The 26,389-nt window shown below is 34.5% G+C and overlaps 1 protein-coding gene across 1 annotated transcript in view; it reads right to left on the reverse strand.

The window, feature by feature from the left end:
- Positions 1 to 8,773: 8,773 nt before the first annotated feature.
- Positions 8,774 to 26,389, reverse strand: part of LOC107300562 (suppressor of tumorigenicity 7 protein homolog) — a 34,708-nt gene continuing 17,092 nt past the window's right edge. Inside the window, exons 9-10 of the mRNA XM_015829879.1 lie at positions 22,865 to 23,004; positions 8,774 to 9,141 (exon numbers count right to left, since the gene is read on the reverse strand). Coding sequence (XP_015685365.1) covers positions 9,046 to 9,141; positions 22,865 to 23,004 — 236 coding nt within the window. The 3' untranslated portion in view covers positions 8,774 to 9,045. The remainder of the gene's footprint in view (positions 9,142 to 22,864; positions 23,005 to 26,389) is intronic.

Consider the following 26,389-nt stretch of genomic DNA (forward strand, 5'->3'; position numbering starts at 1 on the left):
ACCCAATCAGAACACAGCCAAGCTCCCACCCAATCAGCTCAAACCCCACTGGCAGTTAAAAGGAAGAAACAGCTGCGATCACACACACTACTCCCAGAAGCACGAAGCTGAAGACACCAGCCTGAAGATGACGAATGAGACTTCGTCGAAACGTCGCCAAGACACTTCTAATTCTACGCGGGAGAAAACCCGAATAACTAAAGACCTACATACAAACACCCGCAAAAACCTCAGAAAACATATATATATATATATGTTTTCTGAGGTTTTCGCGGGTGTTTGTATGTAGGTCTTTGGATATTCGGGTTTTCTCCCGCGTAAAATTGGAAGTGTCTTGCTCCCAGAAGCACGAAGCTGAAGACACCAGCCTGAAGATGATGAATGTGACTTCGTCAAAACGTCGCCAAGACACTTCCAATTTTACGCGGGAGAAAACCCGAATATCCAAAGACCTACATATATATATGTATTACTGCACATTGAAGTTGCAGTATTTATTTTATAAAGAGGCTATAAAAGAAGGAACTACTCTCCTGCTTTATAAAAGGTAAAGGTTTCCCCTGTCCAGTTGTGCTGGACTCTAAGGGGCGATGCTCATCTCCATTTCTTAGCCAAGGAAGCCAGCATTGTCCAAAGACTTTTCTGTGGTCATATGGCCAGCATGACTATATGCCGAGATGCATGGAACACTGTTACCTTCCCACCAACGTTGTATCTATTAATCTACTTGCAGTTGCATGCTTTTGAACTACTAAGTGAGCAGGAGCTGGGGCAAGTAATGGGAGCTAACCCCACCGCACAGCGCAAAGATCAAATGTATAAGCATGGCCTATGGTTCCAGAATTTATACACATTATCTATTGCAGGCACATGCAATATAATTCTTTTTCATATAAAAGAAGCTATGTGAATTTAACATTCTACACTTCCATAAATAAATAAAATTCAGACTTGTACTAGTTTGGACCAGCTGGTTTTGAAGGGCAACACAGTAGCAATTCCCAATTTTGTTGGCAAGTCTTAAGCAAAAGGATAAGAAAGAAGAAAATAAATGATGACTGGAATAGGGCAGGTTTTAATTTTTATTAGAAGAATCATAATTCTAAGTGAGGAAATGTGCCACTTCTCTCCCTCCCTCTCTGGTCCGGGAAGCAGCAATCTTCATACTAGAATTTAGGGGAAAGAGGGTTTGGGAAATGCAGTGAAAAATACTGAAGGTTTTATAAGACAGCAAAGAATAGCAACAACAAAAATCATTTGAAGCTTTTCAAATTGGAGACTTTAAAATGGCAAAGACAACTTAGTATAACCTATGTATAGTAGTATATTCAATGACCCTCCTCCCAATATTCCCAGCCCCCCCCCACACACACCAATGGTCAGCCACTAGTTTTAGCTGAACAGTAAATGATCTTACAGCTCTAGTAGGTTGCTCAGTGTAAATATTAACACTGTGAAAATTGAGGGTACAGAATGATTTTAAAACATTCTTGCAAATCTGGGGAGAGGGCACTTCACTATTCTCCCCACTTGCCTTACCAACAACAGTGTTGAATATTTACATTGCAAAACTCTGCCTGATAATAGATCACTAATGAGTAGTGGATAATAGATCAGCCAATTGATTACTTAAATTGTTCTACCAGTAGCACAAAGGGACAAGGAATCTGAAACTCACTGCAATACATTACAGCATATACACCCATCACACAAAACCCTCCAGCCATGCATAAAGAGTTTGTTCTATTCATCTGTCACTGTACAGATTAACCATGTACCTACACACCACAGAATAAATTATCTTGCTTCTTTTCCTTCACTGAAAATGTCTTTACTGCTGTGTGAGCTCCTACTAATCTCTTATCATTGAGATCAATTTGAGCTCTTAAATGTCTATCGTTAAAGGCCAGCCACCTTTTTATGAGAAAGAAGAAGAGATACAAAGCACCGTCTGAGTTTGCAGGGCTCGGAATTTAACTATTGCTTCTTAAGTGAAGAATAACCTTTGAGCTAAGGACCTATGTAATAAGCAGAGACAAATAAGTTCAGCTACCACTGCAGAATTACAGCACCAGAGAACAATTTGCTGCATTCCTTCAAAGGCCTGTATGAACCCAATCTCCTAAATAAGTACCAGACACCAAGTGCTCCATAAGCAAACAGAGCCCCCGAAGTGCATAAATGAAATAAGTAAAAAGCTTCACATTACATATAAACCAGCCGTTTGCACCTTGTTATTAATGGTCTTGACTGTGACCTCTGAACCTAGCTTTGCTTGGAGTCACGAATCCTCAAGCCTTGGCACTCCTAAATGTAGGAAAAGAATAAATAAAATTGTTCATAGATCTTTAGATTAGGTCATACAAAACAGAATTTAATTTTAAGAACTGCATCACTAACCTTTTTCATGAAGAAACTAGTGAAAGTTGTGTGGTATGAAACAACCATGAATACAAGCTGCCTATGGTGGACTGACTTCCAATGGATTTTAGGTAAAGGACATACCTAATACAGTATGTATTAGCTACGCAATGGGCTTTTTCCAAACTTTCATTCAATCCATTTCCACATCATAGAATTCATGCCAGGTTTGCTCTCATTTTTAATTTCTTAGGGGTGTGTGACTCAGCTAAGTTCTGGTTCAGATTTGAGGTTCAAAGACAAAATTAGATTTCAATTGATTGAAGAATCAGTTGGTTAGATCATAGACTATCATAAGAAAGCACACTGCTTCATTTTTGACAGAATGAAATGAGAGTAGCAGGAATGGTAGCCCTTTGGAGGGCAAGATTCCCAGCAATAAATTTGGGGGGAAACCATTTGTCCACCTCTTTTAAAGCACAGATAGAATGGATGAGGAAACAATAGAAAGCTGCCTCCATATTATTTAGCAAAATGACTATAGAGATATTTTACTGAACCAATAAATAAAATGTCCTATCTAAATAGGGGGGAAAAATCAAAATCAAAAACTCAACTATCTTCTTAGTACTTGGTTGTTCAGTTGGCCTAATTATCAAGATGGCTTTAGGGCAGTGTTTCTCAACCTTGACAATTTTAAGGCATGTGGACTTCAACTCCCAGAATTCCACAGCCAGCAATGCTGGCTGTGGAATTCTGGGAGTTGAAGTCCACATGCCTTAAAATTGTCAAGGTTGAGAAACACTGCTTTAGGACAATGTAATCCAAGAGCCATGGTGGCGCAGTAGTTACAATGCAGTTCTGCAGGCTAGTTCAGCAGCTCGATTTTCACAGGCTCCAGGATGACTCAGCCTTCCTTCCTTCTGAGGTTGGTAAAATGATTGTTGGGGGCTATATGCTGATTCTGTAAACTGCTTAGAAGGCTGTAAAGCACTGTGAAGAAGTATATAAGTCTAAGTGCTATTGCTCTGTTGAGATTAATTTAGTATGCTAAATCTTGGAGCTGTTTTTATTACTGAGGTATTATTGCGTATATAATACATTATGACCATTTCTCAGTTTTGGCCATTTTAATCCGCTGGCTGGGGAATTCTGGGACTTGGGTCACACATCTTAAAGTTGCCAAAGTTGAGAATCACTGCACTATGATATAAACAGTTTGTTATATTCTATAGTCTAACAGCCAACACATTCTCTTAGATCACTCCATGCAGTGAGACAAAGAAGTACAATATCTGGAGAGTAAAAAGGAATTATTATTATTATTAATTTTAGTGAATAGTAGAAAAGAAAAAGGATGAAAGTGGAACTGAGAAAGTGAAGAATTATAGACAGACTGGAGAGTGAGAATAACAGGGACTATACAGGACATATAAATAGATGTGAGATTTAAGGATTATAGATTTGGGAAGCGATAAAAACTCCAACAAACATAAATAGGAGAATAAATCTGAATATATTTTTTTCCCGTCCAGCAAATCTGCATGAATACATTCTAGTGAAAGTGTGAAGTTGAGTAGCACTCACTGTTCTGGCAAAGAGGATTTGCAGGTGTGATTAAGTCGTTAGCCAGTTATTTGAGTCATTGTTTGTGCCAATATCTCAGAGCCCACTGCCTCTCTCAGTGCCCATCACCCTCTCAGCTTTGTTCATTTGAATATTTTACATTCTGCAAACCTAGCAAGTCCACTTAACCGATGAATACCCAGTGAATCTGGGCAGCACATTTAGATTCTTATTCAGTGTCTTAAAATTCAGTTTAAAGGGGGATTCAATCAAAGCTTTGCAAAGCCCTAGTTGTAAGATGCCAAGCTTCTCAATGAACATTCAACTAAGATGCATTACAGTTGTGACTGTCAGTTTGGCTTGTATTTGCATCACCTTAATCCTTATAGAACCTCTGTGATTTGACTATGTGGAATAAATCCACAATCTGACAAGCATTTGCCAGATTCAAGCTAATAAGGCTCTTTCTCTTCTCTGGTGTCCTACATTTTATGACATTTTGATTTCATTATTTATGATCCCAGAAGCTGCTTTAAGATTTTTCAGGATTCAATCCTATCATTTCATTAGTTTTCTTAGGCCAGAAAAATATAAATTCTATGACCTTAAATAAACTTAGATGAGTTGACTGGGGTAATATGAAAACACCCTTCAAGAACTGGGCCTCACCAGTTCCTTATACTCATATGACCTCAAGATAAAATTGCATTTCAACTGAATTCAAGAAAAGTTGCTTAAAGGTATTTGAGGAATAATTAGAGGAATTTGACAGTAGGGCCAATTACTTAAGATGATGAGCTCTTCTATACTAGAAGCATTCAGAGATGCTCAGGAAGTTTATGGGGCACTTGTCATTGTGACTTTGCAATCTATATATTTTGGTTTTAGATTAGTTTTCTATTCAAGAGTTGAAAGCTTAATTAAGTGAACTGACAGGATGTACAATTTTAATAATACAGGTAGTCCTCGACTTATGACCATGATGGAGCCCAAAGTTTTGTGGCTAAATGAGACATTTGTTAAGTGAATTTTGCCCCATTTTACAATCTTTCTTGCTACAGTTGTTAAGTGAATCGCTGCAGTTGTTAAATCAGTAATACACTTGTTAAGTGAATCTGGCTTTCCCATTGACTTTGCTTATCAGGTTACAGAAGGAGATCACATGACCCTATGACATTGCAATCCTCATAAATATGAGTCAGTTGCCAAGCATCCGAATTTTGAACACTTCACCATAGGGATACTGCAAAGGTCATAAGTGTGAAAAACAGTCATAAGTCACTTTTTTCAGTGCCATTGTAACTTTGAATGGTCACTAAATGAACAGTTGTAAGTCAACAACTACTACAAGTCATGTACTTGAATATGAGAAGTACAATGCAATTATCTTTTAATTACCTAGGAGAGCAATTTAACCCACTGATCTGTATAAAATGTTTCTTTGAGGAAGTTCAAACCTTCCTTAGGAAGATCTAGCAACTGAAATATTTTATCTTCATCACTTGAAAACCAGTCTATAATAATGTTATGTACTTGGTGTTGCTCTTCGTGACTGGAAGCTACCAGGCAGTACAGGATACAATATCTTGTCTACTAACAGTTAGAAACATGGTGTGGTACCTATTGCAATTCCTCCTTTCCTTGAAGGTATACATAAATTGTGCATATTTACAGGTCTCTTTCCATTTTTTCTTCTTGAAGAGAATTTAAAAACATTATTTTACCTCCATATCACATTTGGCAATCTATGGACCTACACTTAATTTTAAACTCTACAAACTATTCATTCAGGAGTCTGATAACAGTAATCTAGCTGTTCTTCTGGCAACTCAATTAGCAAAGAGAGAGAAAAAACAAGCAGTATATAAGTAAATAACAGCGAGAGTGCTCATACAACTAGTAACTACCATGATCACTATAACTTCAGGGTAGTAAAATTTAGGATAAATTTAACACATAAAAACAAGGAGCGCAAAATTAAAGCAAGATATCCAACATGGAGCAAATAGACTCCATATAATCAGTGGAGAATATAACATGAATTTTACACCTGTGTTAAGTAAACCTGCAATTAGAGGTAATGCCATAGGTATATGAAGTGGCATGAGTAACTGAAGGCACAGCACACGGAAATATTTTAGTAGATGAAATGTGTTTCTCTGTGTTATGAAAGTAGGACAGAGTAAGAATTATTGATAGCAACAGACATTGCAGAACATTGCCAGCCCTGTTTGCAAGCTTATCCCACTCTAATATGCTCATGTCAAAGAGAAGACAGTGAGAGAAACCAGCCTTAGGGAGTGATGCACAGGAGACTCTGCTTCATTTATAACCCCACACATAAGTTGGAAAAGATTCAATTTTAAAAAGCATTATGCTGCTTACCTTACGGCCCTCTGTGGATGGCAAAGTGAAATTGGATGAATACAGCATGACCATTAATCATCACAGAGATACCACCGTGAGAAACTACCCCTGTGGCTTATGCTCACTTGGCAGATAACATTTGAGTTTTGCCTCCTAGTTGCTGCATAGATCCAGCAGTCTGTTTCCTCTTTCTTGTCTTGTCACAAATGAATGCAAACACCACTACAGATAGAGTAGTAAGTGACATATTTATCAAGTAGTAATGATCCCTAATAATCAAGAACATATCATAGACTTGTAGATAACAAGCTATCTGCCTTGCAATATACATTTATGAAATACAGCAAAGGAAAATACTGTAAGAGAATTCATAGATCTTCAAAACATCTACGAAATATAACTTTGCTTCAGAAAGAGCAGTCATTTTGTGTAGACGTCAGTGTTTTTGCAATAAACTTCTTCTATCCTTATATGCTGTGTATGTATGCCTTGTATTTCTTCTATCCTTGTATGCTGTGATTACACATCTGAACTAGCCATGCTTTAATAATGTCTAACAGCAGTTGAGAAATACACCTGTCATCCAATACTACAATGCTATTACTCAAGCATTTAGTTCTCCCACTTTCCTTCATATAGTTGCTGTTCAAAACAAAGACAGAAGATGGGAGAAAGGGGAAGGGATAAACTGAGCTTTATAAATGACTCAGGATAGTCAAAGGTCAAGGATAAAAATCAATTTTGTCTATTGATGTTAGGAGAAACTCCTCCTAAGGTATCAGTCTCCATCAAGCTCTACAAATGGTTGAGCAATTTAAGAAACAAGTGCAAGTGACTAATCCACTTATTAAATTCTGATTTATTGCTTGATGAACAATAAAAAAGTAAAAACACCCTTGAGTCAAGCAGTTATCTTGGCAGAGTTAGTGTTTAAATGTTTGCAAACTCTTTTGAATTTTCAGTATTTCTGGATAAACAGTGCAATTAAATAAATGAATTAAAAACATTTGTTCATTGCTTTATTGAGAAAAAATGATCCAAAGCTACATATTTGTGTGTGGCAAGTATGTGAATCTTTGCTTTCAGTCACTGGGCAGCAATAACTGCAACTAAACATTTTCAGTAACTGATCAGCCCTATAGATTTGTGTGGAAGAAATTTTAATGCATTCTTCTTTACAGAGTATCTTCAAACTAAGGGATGGACTTCGCCACATGAACTGCTTACTTCAAGTCCTTCCACAACATTTCTTTAGGATTAAGGTCAGGACTTTTTAAGTTGGCCACTCCAAAACATTAGCAATTACTGAAAGCAAAGTTCATATACATTTTGTGACAAATATGTAGCTTTGTATCCTTTCCTCAGCAAATAAATGAACAAGTTATGTTTTAGACTCATTTAATTGGTTTTCACTTTATATCGTTCTAAACAACTGTGTGGATGACAGATCATATTTTAGGTCATATTTATAGAGAAATATTGAAAATTTAAAAGGGTTCATAAACTTTTACGGATCACTGTATAGAAATGGTTTGACATTGTTTTCTTTCAGGATTTTTAAAAACTTCCTAATCTGGCCAACAGTTTCAGAATTGCCAGGTAGTCTTTCATCCAAATGTAAGCCAGGGCCAATCCTGCTTAGCTTTTGTAATGGGCAATGGTTGGCTAAGAACTGCTACTTGCTTAGGCCAGTGAAAATGGGAGAGGAGATGGACACATAGCAACTAATTAAACTTTTAATAAAATGACTAGGCTTCACAGGCTATGCATTTACTTATACATAATAAATGATCCTGTCCAAAGTATAATTTATATTCTTTCTTAACTTATAGAACTATCATAGGGGCATGCTCTCTATGTCACTCACTGCGCATGCCCTGTGCAACAGCATATTCCTGAGACATTGATGGCCCCAATACTAATGGCCTTGTGCAAGGAATTATACAACTTGGCTTCAATTTGTGTGTGGCCTAGGCATGATATGTGTGTGTGTGTGTGTGTGTGTGTGTATTATTCCCTTTGTGATTTTATTGTTAATTTTAATTAAATAAATCCAAGTTAACTGTAATTCAGATAATCCTCAAAAAACACAATATATGGTGACCAGTTGGAAGATCCTCATAATTAAGAATGGTTCAGAACCAAGTTTCAGCAGAATTATCTCTTGCTTTCAAGACTAGCATTAGAAACGCATCTCTATGGTACTTCTTGGTCCCTTTTCTTCATCTTGCTGCCTTAGATCAGGAGAGAAAGAGTAAAGCAAGTGCAGGCTATGGTTCCTTCTTGTTTTTCTGTTAACTGCTCCCTTCCTTAGGAGTAAACAAGTGAACATGCAGCAACAGAAAGAAGCAGGAGACTTGATGTACTGGCAGTGGGCCCCCTACTGGGCCGTGCATCTTGGCAAGTGGTCAGTAACACAAGCCCTGTGGGTTAGATTCTTGGCTAATAAACATAAGTAAGCATATCTCCACTTCAGAAGGAAATTTCAACATAGGATCTATCAGATTTATTGCTTTCTGGAATTTCTGAGAGAGAAAGCAGTAGCCTTAAGTACAACAATCCTCTCCCCACCCACCCAGACATTGAATTGTGGATTTTAAATCTACAATATTTTAGGCTTAAGAAGGAGTACAGAAAATGTTTAACAGCCTGTAAAACAAAGCTAAGTAAGGCTTCCTTCACACTCTTAGTTGCCAATGCTTTTGTAATCAAGAGGCGCTGATGTTAAAGTTCATGTGAACTGAGATGTGTTCAGATTTGGGTCAGCTGATGCCAGAGACCAGAAGGCATGAGGCGTTCAATCTTCTCCATCAAGAAGCTCAAAGGTGACAAAAGAGTTCCAAAAAACTGAAAGAAAGAAAAAGCTGTAATAAAAAACGATGCTGAAGTTAAGAGAGCTATTCAGATGTACGTTACCCCAAACTTCGGCCTCTGAAGAAAAAACAGGAAATATTTTCCAGCCTATATTAGTGGACTTCACTGAGGATGGGAAATAGTCTAGGTATCACACTATAATAAACTTGGGACATTGCCTGGCAGAGAAAAATTATCTCCTTTTCATTTTTTTTAAACAAAAGACTAAATATTTGTGTAAAACTTAAAATTTTAGTTTGAAACATACAATCCAATAAATGTGGAGAAATGGAGCAGCTGGTACTTTAAAAATAAAGATTTAAAAATAATGAACCAAGCTCCCAAAATGTTCCAACAAACAGGAAGATTTAATCAATGTTTACGGAAGTAGTAGGATAAAAATATTTTAAATACAGGTTTGTATGAAATTATGGCATATTCAGAATGTTAGGATTGTTTCCCTTAAAGTAATTATGTCAGTTTCACTACTTCAAAACTATCCTTATTAAACATAGACATTTCATGAAACAGTAATAATAGTAATCTTGATTTTTAGCCCAACTGTTAAAACTGTTATAAAAAAGCCAAATAGTTTAAGAATGGTAGATTCTATGAATTTATTCAGCCATCATTTATTAATCTCATTTTTTCCAATCATGACTGCTGTCAGCAATCTGAGGCATTTAGTAGATCATACATCATAAAATTAATGCAGAAAGTTAACATAGCAAAAAGTCATGCTAACATGGACATATTATCTGTAAGGCTTTGACGCAGATTAAAAAAAAAAAGCTGACTTTATAACAATTTTACCATACTATCAACATACTACAACTCTTCATGTTTCAGAAATTATGCACCGAAGCGAATAAAAAATGATCAACCTATGGATGCCATTCTTCTCTTACATCAATAAAATAAATTAACATACAATTTGTAAAGATACATGGAATTTATGGACCTCTACTTCAGATGGTTTAAATATAGAATTGGTTCATTACACATTTTAAGCCATATACATTTCTTGTAGATAAGCAAAAGCTTCTAATGTTTATAAATCTAAGATGTTCAGCAGCTGTGGAACAGCTTAAGTCTTCAATGTCACTTAATGAGCTTAACAAAACAGTAAAGATATTTATTCCAGTTCTAAAATCAGATCATACAATTAAAAGGGCTGACTTTTTTTTAAGATTCAAGGATCACTATCTATTTTAGATCTAAATAGAATCCAGATTTTTAAAAGAGTATGTGTTGAACCAAACAGATTAAATGGCAATTGGGTGACAATTTAGTATAAAACTAATCTTATTTAAAAAGAACACTTTGAGGAAAACTTGAAATTTCTTTTCGGAAAACTATTTCATACATGTTATAGCAAGCGGAAAAAGAGAAATCAACACAATTCTGTAAGACTTAAATTCTGTGACACTAAAGAAACTTAAGAGTTCCTCCTAGAACCAACAGACGGCAATAGAAAATACTAATGCAGATGTATGCTAGCTGTGAATTGATGTCTTCTGATTCTCACCAGCATTAAAAAAACTTCCACAATAATAAAAGCCCTGGGATTACAATTGGTATAGCTATACCTATAGAAAATTCAGGAAGTAACTCTGGATGTTCCTGCAATGGAGTAGTTGAGAAATTGAGCAAAGCCAAAATTAGTAAAGCAAGCACCTGTTTTTCCCCCCATGTCTATACAGCAGTTTCAATAGCAGCCTCTGAAACAACCAAGGATGCCTGAAGCAGGACATGGCTTCTTTAACTATATAAAAAGAGATATTTCAAGTGCACTTTACTCCAAGCATTTCCCAATGTGTATGGCTGTGAGAGTGATCATGGCACTAGGATGATCCCTGCAAGAAACAACTCCAATATGACATGGAATAACACTCAAAAACAGAAATCAGTGTAAGGAAATACTCAGTTTAATAGCCTGATTTTAGAAAAGATACTTTTTCCCCACTGCAAGCATTTTCTGCTGAAAGCCTCAGAATTCACATATGTGTCCTGGGCCCTTGGGTCAAATGCGAGGTCAATTTAAATGTTATGGGATGGAAAACAGAGTCTACACAGCAATACAATTGTTCTAATGTACATTTGTCTTTAGTTTTTCATTAGTTAAATCAGGCACAGTTATTTTGGTAATTAAGACTTACAGCCTGAAATGCTACAAGAAACTGATCCTAGAGTTTGATAATTACACATATAAAATCATTAGAACTGAGGCAGAACTCTTGTATATCTTTCCACAGTTTACAACATGTAGCACTGGTATACAAGAAAAACCATGCTGGCTTCTTAGAAAAATTGAAATAAAAGAATTGTAATGGAAATTAATCTGATATGTCATTAAATAGACATCAATCAAATGAATCGGTACAACAATCTGGAAATAAACTGTTATTTTTTTATCTAATATAACATTTTTAAAAATAAAATATAACAAACTGAATATTTATTAGTCTATAGACCCTTGAATTTTCTAAAATTATATTCTATTCAACTATTTTTTTATAAAAAAATTGGAAAGCAGTACAACAAATTATTACATGATTATAATTTAAGTTAAGTAGGTCATAAACATCTTGCCATAATAGAATTCTATTTTGTTATATGCAGATGAGGCAGCCATTCTTCCAATCTCATTTATGGCACTTAGAAAAGATCTCCAGATCTTTTGGTTTCTATGGTGCTGAAGAAAAGTTCATTCTAAATTAACTAAAGACCAAGTCTTCTCTAAAACAGTAGCACTTAATAAAATATGGCTCATGGATAAATGAATATGAAATACTAAAAGCTAAAAACTTTGGATTCCTAGATGCTGTTTTATAGGCATTCTGATTGGAGGGGAGTGAGGCATAGATTATGCATGCTATGAAGTTCACCCTGAAGTGTGTAGCTTTCATTCTCAGGTTCAGTTTTCAAAAATGGTGGCTTTTATATCCCCTCTATAATTAGAAAGTTTCAAGGCAAGGCAGAATGTGGGCCTCTATCCCCAAGAACTTTTCCCTCTTGGAGTTTGATCTAGGATGTTGAAGATCTTTAGGATCCTTTGGTTGTCCCAGTACCACCTTTTGATTGAAAGTAGGTCTCAATTCAATCATAGCCTGAGCTTGAATAAGTAAAATCAATCTTTGGCTTAAACTAACATTCTTCCCTGAGGGCCCTGACCTACTGACGCTATTAGATAATTTTTACTCAACTTGGAAGACCACCTTGGAGATAAAATTACAAAATATTGGCTTATCTATAACAGCTTTACATTCTTTGGCTTTTTCCAAAGCTAAAGAAATTGCCAAACAGCAAATAATTGATTTGCACAGAGATAATGCTTTGAACTTCCTTTTTTTAACTTTATTTTTTAAAACTGGGGACTAAAATAAACCTTTTGCCCTGGCTAAATATTAAAACAATCTTGCTACTGCAAAATATTGTAGGGTCTTTGCCCTAGCATATTTTAGCATGTCTTCATCCTTCCTGGAAGATAATGTATTCATCTCAGAGGGAAGGTCTGTCCTGTCATTCGAAAATAACTGAAACTATGGGCCATGTATTGCTGTGTTACTAATTTTATGAAGAAATTTATCACTTGCATTTTACTTTATTTCTAAGCACGTTCCCCAGTAGAATACATCCTACATTTAATTTCTTCTTGCAAATTGTAATAGTAATCTACCTTTAAAGTTGCCAAATGTTGTTTCAATTGGATTATTATTTAATTCAATTGGATACTGAATGATTGGGACACAATAACTATTATTCAATCTGATCACAAACAAAATATGAAATCTGGCAATTGTATTCGAGTATTTGTTATTTTGTTTTATCCTATATTATTTTATATTACTCTGAGTATGGTTGTTTGATAACATGGTAAAATATTTTTACAATTTAGTGATTTAGTCTTAAATATTTAATTTTTAGCGTGTTAGTATTTTTTCATACATTCTATTTTTTTCTAATATAATTAGAAATTTTATGGATTTCTATATGAAATCTATAAGCTGTATTTCACAAATGTGCACAATTCTGGTCAGGAACTATTATAAAGCTATTCTGTTCAACTGTAAGCTGAAAGAATAGTGGATCCTTCTTTTTCTTTGGATTGGATACAAATGCAATCACATCATTTTTTGAAAAATCAAAGAAATAAGAGAGGTGCTTTTTTTAAAAAAAACAAAACCAGTTACATAAGGTTAAACATGCAAAACAATGCTATATTAACAAAAGAGTAAATTGTTAATACAGGTAGTCCCTGACTTACAACTGTTCTTTTAGTGACCAAAGTTACAACGGCACTGAAAAAAGTGAGTTATGACAGTTTCTCACATTTACAACCTTTGCAACATCCCCATGGTGACGTAATCAAAATTCAGATGCTGGGCAACTAACTCATATTTACGATGGTTCCAGTGTCCCAGGGTCATGCAGTCAATTTTTGCGATCTTCATATAAGCAAAATCAATGGGGGAGCCAAATTGACTTAACCACTGTGTTACTGACTTAACAACTGCAGTGATTCACTTAACAACTGTGGCAAGAAAAGTCAGACAAAATTCACTTAACAAATGTTTTGCTTAGCAACAGAAATTTTGGGCTCAATTGTGGTTGTAAATCGAGGACTACCTGTATATTACTGAAATCTTACAAAAAATATGTAACAATATATTGTATATGCTTCATCAGATGATTAGCTGTTATTTAGCAGCTCCAAGCAGCGGGGGAAATTCATTTTTAATAGAAATTTTGGAGAAATTAAAGTAATATTTACTTTTATTATCCTTTAAAAATACATTGTTTCCTTATCTATTATGTTATACATATTTGTTTGCACATTCATAAACCACTTCAGTCATGTTAGACTTTAATTATGTTTACATCACTAAAATACGGTTTATTCAGACAATAATAAGCTTAGTTTTGCCACAAATTTTATTAGTTTATAAAAATATAAAGTACAAAAATACAAAGAAAAATGAAAATAGGGAAGTAAGGGAGAAGAAGGGGAAGAGGGAAAAGTCTGGGGTAAAAGGGAAAAAGATAAGAAAAGCATTGACTCCCAACTCTTTTTGTCACAGTACAATAAGATAACAACATGTAACCTCAACTTTTTACTTTTATAACATTTTATACTAAACATTTCTATAATAAATTCATCTAATCAGCAAGCCCTAATAATTATCAGTTTATTGGATGAATGTACTTTAAAATGTACTTTCACTGAAGATAGAGGAACTAGATCTAAGCAATATAGTAGCATATCATATTTAATTCTTTAAAAAAAAGGCAGTTAGGCAAATTGTATAAAACAGACATAAAAATAACTGATTTTCAGATTTTCAGGAGGAATAAAGAAAAAGATGGAGACACAATTCTCATTTTGCACTTTCTGCTTTTATGGAAAAGCATAATCACAACTCATAGTACCAATCATCTGAATACTATTTAAAAGTGTGTGTGTGGAAAAGGTCCCAATTCAGCTGAAATCAAGTTAGCATTAAAGACAAATTTGGATAAGTTTTAACTGAGCATAATTTTAATTTGTGAAAACAAAACAAGAAGTAACTACAAATAAATTACAGTGGTCATTAAAATGAGCTGAAGTAGAATAATGCCTAAGAGTGACAGCAATTTAAATCTTGTATATACTCAAGACTGAACTATGTTAAAGGCTGTGTAAGGATTAATTAGATAATTTGAAGCTCTTTGCACACAAGAACACAACAAAACAAATGTTTTACTTGATAAATCTTCAGATTACTTAATAATAACCTGAATGGGTACAGGAACTGAAAAGCCTCAATATATATATTCATCTCTTCATGCTAGGTTTTAAAAAGTGCATTAGAACAGCCATTTGAAGCATGCTGCACAAAATAAAATTTCTTGGTGTTTAGGAGTCAAATTATACTATACTAACACTAAAATCCAAACACAATTATTATATATTTCTAATTTGCGATGTGGGTAAAATCCTTATAAAGTAAACCAGAGGAACAATGTCATTGAAAGCTACATTTATCAATCAAAGCAAATTTACAGGATAGAAAAGTATTATAATTGATTTCTCTCAGGAACCTGTAGTTTATATCAACTCTAAAACTACTCAAAATAATGGATTTTACTTCTTAGTCTTAACTTTAATTGACTGCAAATTTCATAGGATAAAAGAAATCCATTTCCCTTAGCATTCAAGACTAGGGATGGTTCTTAAAATTAAACGTAAGCAAATGCAAGTTATCAACAGGAAAATGTTCCATACCTTGGAAACAGTCATCAATAACTGTTTTGCATTGCTTCGTAATAAAGCTACCCCTGTTACTTCAGTTCTTAGGAAGTACCATCTAAGATGAAAGGAGAGAGATATCAGATGGTCCTTAACTGTTGCATCCCACTTGCATCTGTAATAAGGCTACATTAAGATGAAGACTGTTGTACAAAGACAGTATTCCATGTATAAGTTTTCATAGCATATAAATCTATTTCAGATTCACTTGTTTTGTAATACAGAACTCTAAGACACACTACTGGTTTTTCCCTCTTCATGTTAAACAACCATGCAGTTCAGTTATACTAACCCTACTTCCCAGTGGGGCATCCAAAGCTTCTGGAAGGCAGGACTTCAAAATCTGAAGCCCTTTCCAGCTGAAACAAAAGTTGGCCAACATTTCTGTACCCCACTGGACTCCATTCAGATCCATTGAGCGACTCTGCCAAATCTGGGCTATTTGCTGTCATATTCCATTGTGCATACACTACAGCTATTAAAAGATTCTCTGTGGGTTTTGGCTTCTCAACAAGTTTTTGCAGTTTGGCTACAGTTTTGTCTGGCAAACTGATTGTATAGGAAACAAAGGAAATATGACCCAGTAAAAATATTAAAACCATTGCTATTCCACTAAATAAATATATTAAGTTTTGTTCTTTTACAAGATTATACATCATAACGGTACTGATTAGCTAACTGAGATTATCTTCTAATATGTCCACTTAAAATGTTTTTAAACTGAGAGATATATAGTGGCAAGCTGTTGTTTTTTTTTAAAAAAAATACAATTTGTATTCATGAGCAACTTGGAACAGACTGAGTATGTACCAACCTTTAAAATTTAGAACAGGGACAAAATCTTATGAGCTTCTTTCACACACAACCTTGAGGGAAATTGTGTCTGGAATGATCAAATTGTTCTAGCATACATACCACTGAATTCAAATTCCCTCTCAGCCATGAACCTATAGTGATGTCTCAAAGTTTATGAACTCTTTTGAATTTTCAATATTTTTGTATAAATATAGCCTAAACCATGCAATTAAACAAAAAAGTCAAAAACATTATACTTGTTCATTTATTTATTAAAGAAAATGATCCAAGCTACACATTTCTGTGTGGCAAAAGTATGCGAGCCTTACAACCAACAAATGGTTAAAGCAGAAGAAAGTTAAGGTTTGGGAGTGGTCAAGTCAAAGTCCTGACCATAATTCTAGAAATTAAATCCTTGTGGAAGGACCTGAAGCAAGCAGTTTGTATGAGGAAGCCAACCAAGATTCCTTAATTGAAGCTGTTCTGTAAGGAGGAATGGGCTAACGTTTAGAGCTGATTATCAGTTGTCAGAAATGTTTAGTTGCAGCCCAGGGGGGCACATGAAAGGAAAGATTCACATACTTTTGCCACACACAATAATGCAGTTTTGGATCATTTTCCTCAATAAAACAATGAACAAGTATAATGTCTTTGTTTAATTAGGCTTTATTTAATTTTAGGATATGTGGACAACAGATCATGTTTTAGGTCATATTTAGGCAGAAATATTGAAAATTCAAAACAGTTCACAAACATTCTAGTACACTGGGAATTAGGTTGGTGGCTAAAAGCTACATTTCATTTCTTGGAAAATAGGCAGCAATCAAATTCATCATATTCAAACAGAACAGTTTTTATCTAATAATTAGGGGGGGGGGACCCAAGCTCACTTTCATGAAATATAAAATCTATTTAATGTCCAGGTCAATAGCCAAATAATCTGGAATCCATATTAAATCTGTTTGATATGAAACACAGGCCATAGCATGAAAATAAATAAGGAAGCAAAAAAAATAATAATGCTGAGCCTGGTATGGGATGTCCTAAGGGGGACAATTACAGTGCAGGGTTTTTGTTTGTTTGTTTTTGTTGTTATGATTGCTGTTTTATTAGTTTTATGGTTGTTGTAAGCCACTCAGTTTTTGCTTAAGCAGAGTTGCTTAAGATGGGTGGCCCTATACATCTTTTAAATAAATAAATAAATCTTATGGTTGTCTTAATATTTAATTTAGCTTCAGAGATTAAAAATGTCTAACTGGATCTTTTTAAAATAACTCTCAGTGTGTGTTAAAAGTTCAACATAGTTCCAACAACAGTTATTCAGCTGCTCAAGATCTTCTACATTTAAAATGCGTGAAGACAAAACCAACCTTAACCTTTTAGAAGATTGGAAAATGAATGGATTCAATCTATAACATCAGGGTAAACAGAATTATGTGAAGCCTAGTAACTCACTATACCAAAAGGAACACCTTTTTAGCACACTCTTACAAATAACAGTGCCTTTGGGGCACATTTCAAAGATTTGGTCTAAAACACTTGAGTCCATAAACTAATTTTTGCACCATCACAAAAGTTAATTATCAACAGACCATACTTTTTTGACTGCAAAAAGCAGTTCAGACACAGTACACCAACTGCTGTGATTCTAGGTCTCCTCATAGTCTCAAAATAGCCATAATACTTTCCCGAGACAGTGCACCATTTTAACTGGCATTCAAGAGACTTAAAAAAAGTTTTAAGATAGGTACAACCTATGTATTTTAACTGACATCCAAATTATGAAATAACATTAGAAAATTAGATAAAATGCCAATTTAAGATTTTATTCCAGTTAAATAATGTTAATCTCATGGAAATGTCTATATGTTTAAAAGACTCTTGTTAAAAGACAAGATTATTAAGAATCTCCAATACCTATTCAGTATACTACCATGGTATTCCTTATTTTTTCCATCCCACTTAATTTCTTCCATCCAAAACAATCAATATCTAGCGGCAAACCAATACAATAAGTTCTCACTGGGTTATTTTTATGTTTACTAATTTTGAATAGAACTGGAAGGGACCTTGAAGGTCTTCCAGTCCAGCCCTCTGCTCAAGCAGGAGCACCTATACCATCTCAGACAAGTGACTGTCTAGTCTTTTTTTAAAAATCTCCAGTGATGGAGCGCCCATGATTTCTGGGGGCAAGCTGTTCCACTGGTTAATTGTCCTCACTTTCAGGAAGTTTCTCCTTAATTCCAGGTCGCTTCTCTCTTTGATCAGTTTCCAACCATTGTTCCTTATCCTGCCCTCTGGTGCTTTGGTGAATAACGTGACCTCCTCTTCTTTGTGGCAGCCCCTCAAATACTGGAATACTGCTATCATGTCTCCCCTATTTCTTCTTTTCTTTAGACTAGCCAAACCCAAGTCCTGCAGCCGTTCTTTGTATGTTTTAGTCTCTAGGCCTTTGATCATCTTAGTTGCTCTTCTCTGAATTTTTTCCAAACTCTCAACATCTTTTTTGTGGTATGGTGACCAAAATTGGCTGCAGTATTCCAGGTGAGGTCTTACTAGGGTTTTATTAAGTGGTACTAATACCTCTCATGATCTTTATTCTATGTCTCTGTTTATACAACCCAGGATTGCACACTGCTGGCTCATGGTTAAGTGAATGTCCACTAGGACTCCAAGGTCCCTCTCACAGTTACTGTTTTTAAGTCCAGTGTTGCCCAATCTATAATAATAATAATAATAATAATAATAATAATAATAATAATAATAATAATAATAATAGTAATAAAGTTGGAAGGGACCTTGGAGGTCATCAAGTCCAACTCCCTGCTCAGGCAGGAAACCCTATACCATCTCGGACAAATGGCTGTCCAGTCTCTTCTTAAAAACTTCCAGTGTTGGAGCATTCACCGCTTCTGGAGGCAGGTTGTTCCACTGGTTAATTGTTCTAACTGTCAGGAAGTTTCTCCTTAGTTCTAGGTTGCTTCTTTCCTTGATTAGTTTCCATCCGTTGCTTCTTGTCCTGCCTTCAGACACTTTGGAAAATAGCTTGACTCCCTCTTCTTTGTGGCAGCTCCTGAGATATTGGAACACTGCTATCATGTCTTCCCTCGTCCTTCTCTTCATTAAACTAGACATACCCAATTCCAGCAACCATTCCTTATATGTTTTAGCCTCCAGTCCCCTAATCATCTTTGTTGCTCTTCTCTGTACTCTTTCTAGAGTCTCAACATCTTTTTTACATCGTGGTGACCAAAATACAGTATTCCAATCTGTACTTGCACCTTTGATTTTTCCTACCTAAATGTAACACTTTGCTTTTTTCCACATTGAAACTCATTTTGTTGGATAGGGCCCATTGTTCAAGTTTGTCAAGATCTTTTTGGATCCTGAGTTTGTCTTCTGGGCTGTTGGCTATTCCTGCCAGTTTGGTGTCATCTGCAAATTTGATGAGTTCCCCCTTTTTTTGCTAAATATATTTTTTCTATAGAACACTAGAATTTAATAAATATTTTGTTAAAGATACACACAGAATCAGATTAAGATGCATTTCTTAAAGCTTCAGTGATGTAATTTATTTTATATAGATCCACTAATCATGAGAAATAATTGAATCCATAGCCTTATTAGACTTAGCATTTTTAAACTGTAATTACCCTTACTTCTGAACAGACAATGAAAAACCTACACTGTATCAATTACCTCAGAATTAAATATTTTTTAAAGTGTAAAAGTAAAGGTTTCCCCTGTCCAGTCATGTCAGAGGGGAGGACGTGCTCATCTCCATTTCTTAGCTGAAGTAGCCAGCTTGTCCAAAGACATTTCCATGGTCATATGGCCAGCCTAATTATATGCTAAGGTGCATGGAATGCTGTTACCTTCCCTACCTATTTTTCTATTTGCATTTGCATGCTTTCAAATTGCTAGATGGACAGGATCTGAGGCAAGTAACAGGAGTTCACCCCATTGAACAGTGCTCAGATCTTGATCCAAGCTGTCAGCTTTCCAGCTGACAAACTCATCATCTTTAACTACAGTTATCACACTCCGTTTTTAAAATATATGTAGCTACAAAAAAACCCTGTAGGTAAACAGTCTTTTTCTTTCGTATAGGTGGTGATGATTAAGTGATTATAAATAATGAAGTATGTTCTTTTCTCAGAAATGTTAAATATGTCTGGATAACAACAAAAGTTATTACTACTTTAATGAAATGACAGCAGTACTAATCACACATGATTTTCCAATTCCAGAGCAAGACTCCAGTGTCAGAGCAAGCAGAACAAATGAGTTAAATCAATTTACATGTTAAAAATGAAAGCTGCAATCTTAAGATTTATCCAGGAGTTAACTGCTTTTAATTCTAAGTCTGTATGCATAGGACCTCATTGAATCATTTTTCTTTATTGAAAACTAATTTAAAGAAGGGGAAGGAAGATGACTAATTCCCTTCCATTTTATAACAAATTACTGTTATAATTATAAAAAATATGGGAGATGATAAAACTGAAATTAAATAGAAATTTCAAAGAGGCCTTCCTGCTGCACTTTTGCCAGTTCAAACATTGTTCAGTGATGTTTTAAGCCTCAATTTCACTGGAAAAGCTTGTTCAACAAGTAGAACTTTGAATGTCATTCACATATAAAATAACATATCAAAAAGCAAACATAAATCACTTCAAGCTTCAAGCTTTCTATACTAATAATTATCATATGCTATTTGTTAAAAGTACTGATTCTACCCATCCGTTAATTTAATGGTAACTGTTAGCAGTCTCCTTCTGAACATAGTACTGAACTAATTTTTAAGGTTGGGGGCGCCCTCTGGAGCAGACTTGTAACAACACAGAGTGGAAGAAAGCAAATAAGCAATTATTTGTTGCTTGTTAATGTAACATTTTATCTTATTATACAATTTGACTGATATTTTGCTCTTTCTTCCCATCAACAAATCAACATTTTCCTATAATAATTTTTAAATTTGGTGCTAACTAGATTTATTTATCATACAAACTTATATTAGCAATGTCTAGTTAAAATAAAATACCGATTACATGAGTTTGAATACATGAAACTAGCAGTTCTGTTCAGTTTCAACATTTATTCATTACATTATCTGACTACTTGCTGAGGGACCAATTCTTTCTTTTTTTTTTTTAGCTTATATTTCAACGTAGCTCCTTTTTGTTAATTTTATGTTTTATTTTATGGTACCATTTACTAATATGAAATCCTTCAATTTGTATGATAATTAAAGTTTGCTTTTGGGGTGATTTTTTAATAAAAATTACCATTGTGTCATCAAAACCCATCATGGAACAGAAACTAAATACTACTAGAGTGAATCATATATTATTTTACTAACAATAATATGTACTATTTTAGATTCAATTTGGTGCCATAAAATGGATATCATGAAAGATAATTTTCAATTTTATTAAAGGGAAAGAACTCTTGAGGACAAGTCCAACTAAGTCTATCAATATAATCTAAGGACATAAAATTCATTATTAGATACTTACAACAATATTTTCTTGTTTCTTTTAAATTAAGGTGATTTTCCTGCCACCAGATTCAAGATTATGCAGGATGTTCATAGTTCGGAATACTAATTCTATTTTCCTAGCTAGTTCAATCCTGTTTTTTGAACTCTTATTTAAAAACTCATTGAAGTCCAGTATTTCTCACTGATTTGGATATAGTTGGGACAACAGTTTTACAATAATAGAAAGCGAAAAAGGAAAGTTTGGTTAAGAAAAAGTATTTAGAAATTCATACAGATGAAACTCTGAATCTACCCAAAAGTTGAGTCTAAAGTGATGCAATGAGTTGGAGTTGGATGACAGGTGAAAAAAAGTCTCTTTTTCTCTCTTCAAGTTAACAAGTGTCAAGATTACCAACAGAACAAGAAAATGGTACATAATTTCAGGTTTAAACAATTGTACAAACAATTTGAATTTTATTTCCAAATTTCAATAAATATATATTCTGAAAATACAAGTAAAAAATAGAAAAATTCTGCATGGTTCCAACTTCACTATATCAATCTATTACATTATATTCTACTTGGGGAAGATGAAAAGGCTTGCAGACAGACTTGGATTTGTGGTATGTAACATCTAGGTCATAGCACCATATTACAAATTCCATTCAGTTTCCCCCAAAAGTTTATTTAGTAGGCAATGAATGTCAAGGAGAAAAAGATACAATTATTTATTATAATATATTTGTCTAATAACAGGAAGGGATACTGATGGAAAGTTTCTTCTTGCCCAGAGAGCTTACAGTCTAAATATTTTCATGCTGATGAAGTAAACATTAATTATTAACAAATCCTAAGTTACAAAAACTTTATTTGAAATGGCATAAGATTCCCAACTTTAAAATTCAAAAATTGTGACACATTAAATACTGCTTCTTAATTTAAGACGGCCTAAATGAACCTTAAGCTTTTCATCTGATCTTTAATAAATCTTTCTTTAAAAGGGAAGTGAGCAACCACAATCAATGTTCAATCAGATTTTTAGATGTCTGTGGCTCTGAGTAAAGGTCTGCAGACGAAGTTCTCAATTTCATTCAATTTCTGCATGCCTCACAAACATCTTAAGTAAACCCTGGAGTAGAGACAATACTTACAGCTTTAGCAAAAATGACCATGAGTTCAGGAAACTGATGTGTGAGGAGGGCTAACATTGCTGTGAAAGAACATAGCCCTGCTGTAAAATGGATGAAAAAAGGAAGATCTTTCTGGGGATACACAGATACATCATGAAATGCTGAAATAAATAAATAAAGGAAAACCAATTATTTGATGAATTAGGAATTTAAAATGATTTTATGTTGCCATATTTTTTTCGTAAAATCATACTGGAGCCTTTTCTACTATAACAACTATAATTGTATTCTTAAATTTCATTTTAAATAAAACATAGGAGTTGAAGACCAATCATTGTTGGTAAAGTTTGGTCTAAATAAAGATTTCTAAAGGGGTTGATTAAAAACAGTAATAAAGTTTATCAGTCAAACTGCATAAAGTCAACAAGCTGAAAGAGGGCTCTAAAAAAAGGTTGTGAGTATCCTTTCTACCTTTCCTAAACTTTTTCTAAACTACACATGAAGAACATGCCAGGGCAGTTTAAATATTTGTAAAATATTTCAATTGCTATGACTATATATTGTGTCACTGCAGCTATCTACTGGGTTAGAAAACAACTTATAAGGCAATATTATCATGCTATAAATAATACCTATCCTTCATTTATTTTTTTATTTTTAATACTGATTTTTACATTTTATTTTTATAGCTTTAAACTCTAATTGCATTGGGATTCATTTAATATATTTATTATTAAAGTTGAATTTAATACAGTAACTGGATGTTAAAATTGGGTTTTATTGACACAATTGTATTTTATTTAATTTATATATGTTGTTCTGAGATCTTCAGTTCATAAGGGATTTAAAAATCTCCAGGTTTTTCTTTTATATTATTAAAGATGGAAGTCAGTATAGATTTCTGAATTTCTTTTTTAAGTCTCTCTCTACTTTAAACTAACAATAATTTTGTATCTTATATTATTCCATCCAAATAGAGATTTTCAATATATTTTTTTTAAAAAATCTTCCTTTTTCAGGTAAAAAAGTAAGCAGTACTAATATAACATTTTTAATTAATATATATTGTTTATTAAAATATGAATAGGCTACTGCAAGTAACATAAAACTGCTCTGTCAGACTGATCTAATTTTATAATGCATTGTAACTCCATTGAGCAGACTCTTGCATTTTAAAATATATTTTGAGATCATTGTCTTCCATATTCTCACCATTGGTAATCATCTACCTTTGAGAAGAAGAGATTATAAAATAGAAGTTTTGTTCAGCAACAGTCCATCTATTTGTTTGCCTGTTTATGAAATTTATAAGGTTATCTAACTCAAACAATGTGACTCTAAGCTTATAGCATAAAAAATCAAACAATAAACCAAAGAAGAACTATCCCCCATAATATTAAATATGTACAATATGTCAATACAAAATATAAAACAATGCTCAAACAACATAACAAAACAGCCAAAAAGATATCCCAATTCAAGTGGACTGAATAGCTTTCCTAAAGGGAGCAGAGTTGGTGCCTGCTGAATATGGTTTGTGTGTCTCTGGGGTTTTTTGGGTGTGTGTATGTGTGTGTGTGCATGAGTAGATCATTAATTTGAAAACTCCCTGGTATTTAATCTTGGCATTGAAACATATTATGTTTAAATACAAAGCTGATCATAAATAAAATGAACAGGAATGCATGAGTTACTGTGTTGAAATGTCTGCATGCATAGAGTTTAATTATAATGGAAGCTTACTGCTTAGAGTTATCCACTAGCCAAAGTATTCCTTGTGCAATATCCTGCATGAGTGAGAAATGAGTAATTTAAAGCAGTCTGGGGAATATTTTAATTAATTTTAAGTACAGCTTTTTAAGATTTAATCTTTACCAAATAACATCTCTCCAAGTCTATCTATGGCAGATGTGTTCCTTGGCTTTAGTTATAAGCATTCCTTATACTTTATTTAAAAAAACAAGACTGCCTAAGTTACCATTTCATAGAACCTCAACAGCAACTACTATGAAACAATGCTTTATAATGCTTTACATTATGTGAAAACTTTACACCCAGCAACAGAAAAATTAGTAACATATTTTCAGACTGCCTAACAACATCAGTCAATCTTTACAAACCTAGCAAGGGTTTAATTCATCTTTATGATAAACTGGAACAGAACCACAGTGCTGCAAACAAATATAACCTTTGAAGCCATTATTATACTTAAACAAACAGCATTCATTTAAAAGGAGTTTTTAAATTATCTGAAACGTTAGACATATGCATTTTAGAAATTATATATAAGAACTTTTTAAAGATATTATCTTCAAATCCATAATCAACTAACTTGCTTAGCAATGGAAATTCTGATCCCAATTGGGGTCGTTAGTCAAGGACCACTTAACTGAACAGCATAATGGCACTATAGTTAGCATGAAATATTGCATATAGTATTTGTATAAAGAGGATAACCGTCTAATTTTTATCTGATTAAAAAGGATTATATAAAATCTACAGTTGACAAAACTGTGAGCAGTGGAGTCAGTATCTAATATTCATGGTTCCATTTCTTCCTTTCATACATTCATGACTGTTTGCTTAGTTCCAGGGTAGTACATAATGTATTGCTTGTAAGATTCAAAATATTGTAAGACTCAAAAGAAAGACACAGACTTGCATAACCTTAAATTATATTACTGAGTAAATTGTCTATGGTGGATAACAATAGATAAAATCCCTGTACAGTATACTAATTATAGAAGGAATAGGTTTAGCCAATGGACTTCATAGCTGCATATGGTATAAAGGAATAAAGAACTGAATTTGAAGAGACTTATTTTAATGTAATTGTTGGAAATGTGGAATCTTCTAAAAACAAGAAAAAGTCCAGTGATCTTTATGCTTGAAGTAAAGTACTTTTACTTCAATATATCCCCAATTTTCTATATGAAACAGAGAGTTGGAAATGTCAGAAGAACATAGAAATAAGTTGAAATAAGTGAGAAGGGATTGCTAAAGAAATGGATGTAGTAAAACAAAAAAGAACAAGAAATAGGCAATGAATGAATGTGCATACAAGAGTGACTTATCGAAGGAACGAGGAAGGAAGGAAGGAAGGAAGGAAGGAAGGAAGGAAGGAAGGAAGGAAGGAAGGAAGGGACAATGGGAGCTGCAGTGCTGCAGCCTTCCAGTCCCGTGAACGTGGTTCGGCTGTGCTCCAGGCCTCGCATTCATCAGCTGTTCGGCGGCCGAGAGACAGAGCCTTTCAGCTTCAGGCCGCTCCATCGGCCCTTGGCTCCCTGCCCCGGCCTCCCGCCCATCAGCTGTTCGGCGGCTAAGAGTAGGAGCCGCTCAGCTGTTGGTCAGGACGCCCACGGAGCCGACATCCACGCTGCTAGGTAGAAGGCGTTGGCCACTGGTCTCCTTTGCCGCCCCGCACGTTGTCCTCGACCCCTCCCCCCGCCCGTTCATGTTGAGCCCGCGGGGGCTTGACAGGGAGAGAGGGAGGGAAGGAGGAAGGGACAAAGAGGGAGGGGAAGGAAAGGAAGGAAAGAAGGAAGG

Source organism: Protobothrops mucrosquamatus, unplaced genomic scaffold, assembly GCF_001527695.2.
Source record: "Protobothrops mucrosquamatus isolate PMUCROS unplaced genomic scaffold, P.Mucros_1.0 scaffold_238, whole genome shotgun sequence".
NCBI classification, from domain to species: Eukaryota; Metazoa; Chordata; class Lepidosauria; order Squamata; family Viperidae; genus Protobothrops; species Protobothrops mucrosquamatus.